Source organism: Papaver somniferum, chromosome 1 (genome assembly GCF_003573695.1).
Source record: "Papaver somniferum cultivar HN1 chromosome 1, ASM357369v1, whole genome shotgun sequence".
Taxonomy (NCBI): Eukaryota; Viridiplantae; Streptophyta; class Magnoliopsida; order Ranunculales; family Papaveraceae; genus Papaver; species Papaver somniferum.
Genome location: NC_039358.1, coordinates 241,053,691 through 241,062,172, shown reverse-complemented (window position 1 = coordinate 241,062,172; position 8,482 = coordinate 241,053,691). Strand labels below are relative to the sequence as shown.

At 34.9% G+C, this 8,482-nt stretch overlaps 1 protein-coding gene across 1 annotated transcript; it reads right to left on the bottom strand.

Annotated features, from left to right (window-relative positions):
• Positions 1-3,248: 3,248 nt before the first annotated feature.
• On the bottom strand, positions 3,249-6,758 carry LOC113274525. The gene is made up of 2 exons (XM_026523887.1): positions 6,555-6,758; positions 3,249-4,155 (listed from the first exon to the last, which is right to left on the bottom strand). The coding sequence occupies exons 1-2, from the start codon at positions 6,756-6,758 to the stop codon at positions 3,418-3,420; spliced, it is 942 nt and encodes a 313-aa protein (XP_026379672.1). The 3' UTR covers positions 3,249-3,417.
• Between the last annotated feature and the right edge of the window lie 1,724 nt (positions 6,759-8,482).

The following is an 8,482-nucleotide window of genomic DNA, read 5'->3' as shown; positions in this document are numbered from 1 at the left end:
CTTTCTAGCCGAGAGACAGATATTAGACGGAATCTTAATTGCTAATGAGCTAATTGACTCTAGAAAGATACATGGAAAAGAAGGGATTGTGTGCAAGTTGGATATGGAAAAGGCTTACGACCATGTTCTCTGGGGATCCGTAGAAGGTGTGCTTAAGAAGATGGGGTTCGGTTGGAAATGGAGAAGATGGGTTAGAAATTGCATTTCAAATGCTAGATTTTCAGTTATCATCAATGGAGCAGCGAAAGGGTTCTTTAAATCTTCTCAGGGTCTCCGGCAGGGAGATCCTCTATCTCCGTTCTTATTCCTATTGGTGGCTGAAGTTTTTAATAAACTTATGAATAATGTGAAGTCTGAAGGTTGTGTAAAAGGTTTTTATGTGAAATAAAATGGTATGGAAGTCTCTCATCTTCAATTCGTGGATGACACAATTGTATTCCTAGATGCGAAGGTAGAAGAAGTTCAAAAGCTTATGGAGGTGTTAGAGAGTTTCAAGGCCAAAACAGGTCTGAAAGTTAACCTCGCTAAGAGTGCCATAATGGGTATTGGGGTTCAGCAGGAATGTATTCAAGAATGTGCAGGATTAGCAGGGTGTGCAGTTGGAGAGTTTCCAATTTCTTATCTTGGGATTTCTATTGGGGCGTCTACTAGACTAAGATCTGTTTGGAATGTTGTGATTCAAAGAATGATTCTGAAGCTAGCTCCTTGGAGTAGAAGGTACCTCTCGAAATCCGGAAGGGTTGAGCTCATCAATAGCACTGTAGCATCCATCCCTTTGTATTATCTTTCACTTTTTCAAATGCCTATTTCAGTAGCGAAGAAATTAGAAAAACTGATGCGAAATTTTCTTTGGGGAGATATTGTTAACAAGAAAAGCCTTCATTGGAGGTCGTGGAAAAAAGTTTTTGTCCCTAAGAGTGAAGGCAGTCTGGGTATCAGAAATTTAAAGGTTACCAACGACGCTCTGTTAACAAAGTGGTTGTGGAGATATGGAGAGGAGAAGATGAGTTTGTGGAGGAAAATCATTTTTGAGAAATTCGGCGGCATCGAAGAAGTTTGGTTACCTAAAGACTCAAAAAGAACTTATGGGTGGGGGTTATGGCGGGGTATTCTCAATCAGTCTGCTTTCCTTAAAAATGGGTCCAAAATTTCAACATGTAGAGGAAATAAGACGAATTTTTGGGATGATGTTTGGTGTCATGAAAAAATTCTTAGAGAGTTATTTCCAAAGCTATGGAAAATCAGCAGAAAGAAGGAAGCTACAGTTGAAGATATCTACATCGATGACGGGGTTGGACCGTCTTGGAACATTGACCCTTGTAGAAGGCTTAAGGATCAGAAAATTCAAGAAGTTACATAATTCTCTAGACTTTTAGACGATCGAGGAGCTCCTGTTGCAACCGATGATAAACGGGAGTGGACTTACAACCCCAAAGGTATGTTCTCTGTTAGTTCTTGCTATGCTTGGCTTATGCATGATCAAGGAAAAATCACACCTCCAAAATTTCCATATAAATACATTTGGAACAAGACAATCCCTCCTAAGGTTAGTTTCTTGGTTTGGGCTACTGCAAATAGAGTTGTTCCCATTCTTTCTATGTTGTCGAGAAGGGGCATGATAGTGGTGAATTTATGTGGGTTCTGTGATAATAATGAGGAATCGGTTGAGCACTTGTTTCTCCATTGCCCTTTCATTTGGAAGATTTGGGAACATTTTCTTCAACAGCTGGGTTTTTCCTGGATTCATCCCACAACCATTATTGATTTCTTATGGAAGTGGAAATTGAAGATTTCGACCAAGCCCCTTGTGTTCTTGCGATATTGTCTTCCGTTTGCTTTGTGGTGGGTGGTGTGGTTGGAAATAAATGACATTCAAATAGCGAAGAAGCAAGGGAGGAAAACCTTAAACTCTCTTATTATAGATATAAAGTTGTTGTTGCTTAGTTGGTCTGTTAATGTTGATTCATTCAAAAACATGAAGTTAGATGACTTCGTTTTTGATTGGAAAATCTTTTTAGAGAATAGTCAGTTGTAAGTTCTTTTTTCTCTCACGTATCTTTCGAGGGTGCTGTTTTGGCACTTTCTTTTCTAATTCCATCTTATCTTTTTCAAAAAAAAAAAAACTCTCAGAACTTATCTAATTTATTGTTTTGTTTTCTTGAGGATGCAAATGTTCTCTGCAAGATTTCTAATAGGGGTACCGAATTAGTGGGATGTACCAAAATCAATTTGAGACGAAACAAATTTGTACATAAGACAAAATTGATTTTTCCTTGGCGTAGTATGGTATTGTTGCAGCTTTTGTAGAAGCACTTTTCTGATGTGCGTTGCTGTGAGGAAAAAAAAGTTTGATGTTTGGTAAAATATTAACTAAAGTTAAAGCTGATTGAAAAGTAGTCAAAGTGTGTTTGGTAAAATATCAAATTCAGCCGTTGTTGTTATAGCAAATGACAAAAACAGACGTATCTTTGAAAATAATTTCATTCAATTTTATTGATTTTAAAAATAATTAATTGTTTTTACTATTCAATATGTAGATATATATATAAAATATTAAATTTACTAATCGTTGCTATTATTATGATTGTTTAAAAAATTATTTTACTTAACCACTTTTTAATATATATATATATATATATATATATATATATAATTTTCAAACAATAAAATCAAACTAAAATTAATTAAATAATTTTTTAATATTTGTTTTTGTTTTTGTTTTTATTATTGATAAATAAAATGAGATGGTAAATGAAATAGTTTGAAAACAAAAAATAATAGTATTTAAAGACTAAAATACAAATAATTTTTTTTATTGTATATAAGTCTAAGGGTAACTTTTGTCATTTATAAAATAAAGTAGGGATAAAAAAGATAAATTAAACACTAAATTTAGATGGGATCAAAGTTATGCTTTTGTAGCTTTTAAAAGCTCCTCCTCCCCAGCTTTTGAAAATTGAGGAATTTAAGCAGTGCTTTGGGTAAAAAGCACTTTGATTTTTTTTACCAAACTCCAATTTCAAAAATTATTGACATATATAGGTTTTGAAAGTGCTTTTGGAAAAATAAAAGAATTACTAAACCCAGCCTTAGGCTTAGTTTGGTATTGCTGCAGCTTTTGTAGAAGCACTTTTCTGTTGTGCGTTGTTGTGTTGTGCTGTGAGAAAAAAACAGTTTGACGTTTGGTAAAATATTAACTAAAGTTAAAGCTGATTAAAAAAGCGGTCAAAGTGTGTAGTATGTGACACCCTCACGTCATACGGCTCCGTCCTGGAATCAGGACCTACTTTACTTTGACCAAGGGGTCCTCGAACCAACCTGTCCTTGCATGAAAAGGAAGTTTCATGGAATTGATAGCAGACAACGCCTACTCTACGAAGAAGTCTGCAACTAATAGAAAAAACTACTACATCGACACTAGTAGTTGAGTGTCGGGTCGTGACCGGGTCCGAGCTTCCCAAGCTCTATGCTGTTGGGGAACTCTGCTAAGGTCTTACCACCTTCTTGACTGACTATACTTGAGTCTTTGGAGTACTTTAGGATTATATTCCGCGCCGAGGTTTTGTGCTTGTGGGCTGGGGTGAATATAGCAGACCAGCGAATCTGGTGGTCGACAATCGTTCGGACTTTAGAAAAGTTGTCGCGGCACCTGTAGTAGGACAGAGGACTGATAGCGATGTCCGCGGACCGATTTACGATGTCTCCGTCGCTGACGTTCGTCAAGCAGGCCACGTGGATTGGCCAGGGTCTTCTTCGACTAATGAGACCTCGATCCCGAAGCCTTCGGAGTATCTTTTTGATAGGGGCCTCTATCTGTATGGGGAATTCGCTGCTGAAAGATCCCGCCCAGTGTTCCCTTCTTTCTCCCGCCGCCTTCCGAGTATACAATGACAACTTCTGGATCGTTACACTCATGCCCGATCGTGAGACTGCGTCCGATGGCACCTTGCTCCGATCTGAGTTATGCAAGAAGGAGATCTCCCTTGGTTCTTGCCGGATGTGCTTGATGGTCCCCCATAATACGCTTACTTGGGGACTTCTGACTCCTGCTGTTCCAAGAGTCTCTGCTAGTTGAACCGCGTCCAGTAGACTCCTTCTTCCGCTCACCCCCCTCGTCAGCTCTTTGATCGAGAGACTCTTACCTAAGTTCCTAAACTGAATACAGTAAATTTGAAGTAATGGAAGTCTGGATGAATCGACATCAAATAGAGGCAATTTATCTTGCTTGCGCTGTTGAGACAAGGTCCTTTAGGAACTCGACTGCGAAAGAGAGGAAGTGAAGAATGAACTTGATACATGAACGAATCATTCAAGCTGCCATTCTACTATTGGTAGAACCTAGTGAACCGGGCGTACAAAAGAAGAAGTCTTATCTTATGAGTTTAGTTAGTTAGTGATCAAAGTCGAGAGTTTCATGCAACTTGCTGAAAGAAGACTGATTCTTATTCTACGATGGTAAAATATCAAATTCAACCATTGTTGTTGTAGAAAATGACAAAAACAGACATATCTTTGAATTTTATTCGATTTTATTAGTTTTAAAAATAATTAATTATTTTTACTATATATATATATATAATATTAAATTTACTAATTCTTATTACTATTATGATTGTTAAAAAAATTATTTTACTTAACTACTTTTTAACACATATATATATATATATAATTTTCTAACAAAAAATCAAACTAAAATTTATTAAATAATTATTTAATATTTGTTTTTATCTTTCTTATTGATAAATGAAATGAAATGGTAAATGAAATAGTTTCAAAATAAAAAATAATAATATTTAAAGACTAAAATATAGGAAATAAAAAATCGATTATATATAAGTTTAAGGGTAACTTTTGTCATTTACAAAATAAAATAGGGACAAAAAAGATAAATCAAATATTAAATTTAGGTGGGACCAAAGATTATGCTTTTGTAGCTTTTAAAAGCTCCTCCTCCACATCTTTTGAAAATCGAGGAATTTGGGAAGTGCTTTGGGTAAAAAGCACTTTGATTTTTTTTTACCAAACACCAATTTCAAAAATTATTGACATATATAGGTTTTGAAAGTGCTTTTGGAAAAATAAAAGCATTACCAAACCCAGCCTTAGGCTAAGGCTGGGTTTCGTAATAAAAAGTCGTTAAGTAAACTCAGCCTTAGCCTTAGGCTGGGTTTGGTAATGCTTTTATTTTAGTTTCAACCATGAAGATTCTACAAGTAATTCTCTTTAAGTTATCTTAAATATATCTCACACATACGGTTGGTCTCGGTTAAGTCCGCGTCCAATCCATTAGCGAACGGTCCGGACATCCATCCGCACAAATAAGGTTGGTTCCGATTAAATCCGCGGATGACGGATAAAATGCTCACCCCTAGTCCCAACCATGAAGATTCTACAAGTAATTCTCTTCGGCTTATCTTAAATATGGCCCACACATTTATTAACCATAGCCCATTTCAATAAGTGCTTAATTTAACCAAACAAACCTTTATAATCATTCGATATAGCCCACGAAATTATGTATAATTATCATATATAGCCCATAATCATAAAATAATCATTAAACCCCCTTAATTAACATTAATAAAAAAAGAATCGATTATTTAACCAAATTTACGTAAGCTATTTGACATAATTAATGTTAGAATAATCAACACCCTAAATCAATTTTAGTATAATCATAACTGAGAAGAAAAAAAACATCACTTTATAGATTTTTCTTTTTATAAATTATGCTTATGGAGTTCCTAAGAGCTTGGTCATAGGAAAATAATTAAATCCTTAGTTAATTCCATTTCCATCTGCTTGGTTGTGGAATTTTCTTAAGGGAACAATTCGAGTATGGGAACACCATCAATTTTGATGTAATCAGGTTAAAAAAATTTTATTTTAGATAAATAAGAATTAGAGGTTATTTTATTATAGAAAAAAAAAAGGTAAAAACTAGGGTTTATACATAGTTGTTCTATTTATGACAATACTAGAAGAACAATCATAACTAATTTAAGTATGATTAAGAAAGAAAGAAAATTAAGGTCTATTTTGATTTTTAGGAAGAAGGATTTAGGTTTTAATTGCTATTAAAAAATAAAGACTTGTTTGGTTTTTCATTTTAATTTTTCATTTTTCATTTTTAACTTAAATGAACTTCGCGTTTTCATATTCTTCATCAGCTGCAACTCATCTTCATCATCAGCAGCAATAACAGAAGAAAAAACATCAAAATCTTCATCACAAACTAGATTTTCCAGAAATCATCTTCACCTTCTCCATCATCAACAACAACTCATCTTCATCGTCTCCATCATCAATAACAACAGATGAAAAAACATCAAAATCTTCATCACAACCAGAATTCATTCTAGAAATGAACTTCTTCATCTTCATCGGCAGTAGCAACTAATCATCATCATCTTCATCGTCTTCAACAATAACACGAACAGAAACATCATCAGATTTAAAAATCAAGAACAGAAGATCCAAAGTGATGATGATGAAAAATAAAAAGATGAAGAAATCAAAGGATTTCAAGGTTCTTTTGTAGATCTGAAACTTACCCAAGCATGTGAAGATGATAAAGGTTCATCATCATCATAAGTAGCAGCATAATCTTTAACATCATTGTCTTCATCATCAAAACAGGAGCAAACATTAAAAAAAAAAGCCCGCAAAACTTCATTGTATCCATCATCATCATCATCGTTAATCTTCTTCATCACCAGTAGACAAAAGAATGAAGAGCAGAGAGAATCTTTCACCATCATCTTCATCTTCTTCATCACTAGCAGGAAAAAACTGGAAAAGGGAGCGGAAAATAGGGAAACTAGATCTGAAAACAGGAAGAAGGAGAAAGTAAATCTGAAAATAAGATATTTTCTAGGGTTTTTTCCCTATATATGTGGTCCCAAAAGGATATTTCTGTCACCACACAGTGACAATTACATCATCCGTGACGTCATCCAAGGACCAAACCATAATTTTTAGGACCAAACTGTAAAATATATTTTGAAAATTGATTAAACAGACAGTTGACTCGGTCAACTGGACCAAACTTTCTCTAATATATTATTTCTAGTACCTATTGGTATTTCCCACTTCTGTTTTTGGACTTGGTTATGCTTTATTGTTCAAGAATTATTGGTTTTTTTATGTGGTAGATAATTTTGAGCTTTCATATAGCGCAAGCGCACCAATCAAGCAGATTAATAATTGAATTTTGGTATCCTTTATTTATTATACTGGATGGGTGACTATAGGTTCAAATTGCCATAACCTGGAGGTGCTTCGTGTGAACCGTTGCCATAATTTTTGTGACCGTGGATTGCAGGCTTTGCGTGATGGGTGCAAACATCTTTCGAGGTTACACATGAATTCTTGTTACCCAGTTGGCAATAGAGTGGTTCAAGTGCAGACGTGGCCGTGTGGATATCAGGGAGGTCTGCATTTTTGGTTTTCCACATTTAAACTTTGCTTAAGAAGATTCAAGAATTTTTATCATTAGAACTAGGTCTATAGTTCCAGGTTGCAGTTGCAACTTGCAACACAACAAAAGAAGCCTTCCTAACTACATTCAGTTGGGAAGGATATCCTTTGGTTATATTTATATGGGGGCGAAATACCGCACAACACTAATTCACAACTTCGCTCTAACCTAAAACATCCCTAAACACGAAGAGATAATGATTACTAAGAGACAAGGAGAATAGTACTCACGCGACGGAAGAAGAAGAACGCGGAGAGAAGATGCATGATAAAATCTAGGCGATGACTACTCTAACAGAAAAAGCGTGAAAGGATAAGAAGCAACACGGTCGATAGGGAGAGCTCTCATAATCCTGATAAACCTGACGAGTAAGACAAACTGATATACAGAATACATCAACATAGATCTTGCACGTGAAAGTAGTTGTCTTATGCTGATACATCTGCCTATATAAGGATTCAAATGATAGAGAGAGAGGAGAGGTTGAAATAGAATTCAGTTATGTGAACTAAGTTATCAAGAGAGAAAACAAGCTTTAAAATCTAGCTTTCATCTTATATTTCTCCATTGTTATATGTATACACTACCTTGAATCTCTAGTAACCACATCATGTTGATATGAAGTGTTTGTGAAGATCATACTAGTGTCAAAGTGGTGAACAATATCATCAATGTTTGGTTTGATTCATATAACTTAAACTTTGTGTTATTATCGTTATAACGGGTGTAGTTGTGGGATTTTGTGCAACTATAATTTATGAGTCACTTTCGGTATGTGTTACTTTTGCTTTATCTATTTGAACTTTTCTTTTTTTTTTTTGGCTAAAAGTGATAGTACGTTTTGATTAAGAACGGAGGTAGTATATCAGTGCTAACAGTGATATTTATGTGGAGATTAGCATATGCTTTATTTTCTGGTTCAAATTAGAGGCCCTAAAGAAGGAATTAAGAAGATGGAACAAGGAAGTCATTGGTAATCTCAATGTAAAGAAGCAAAAGATT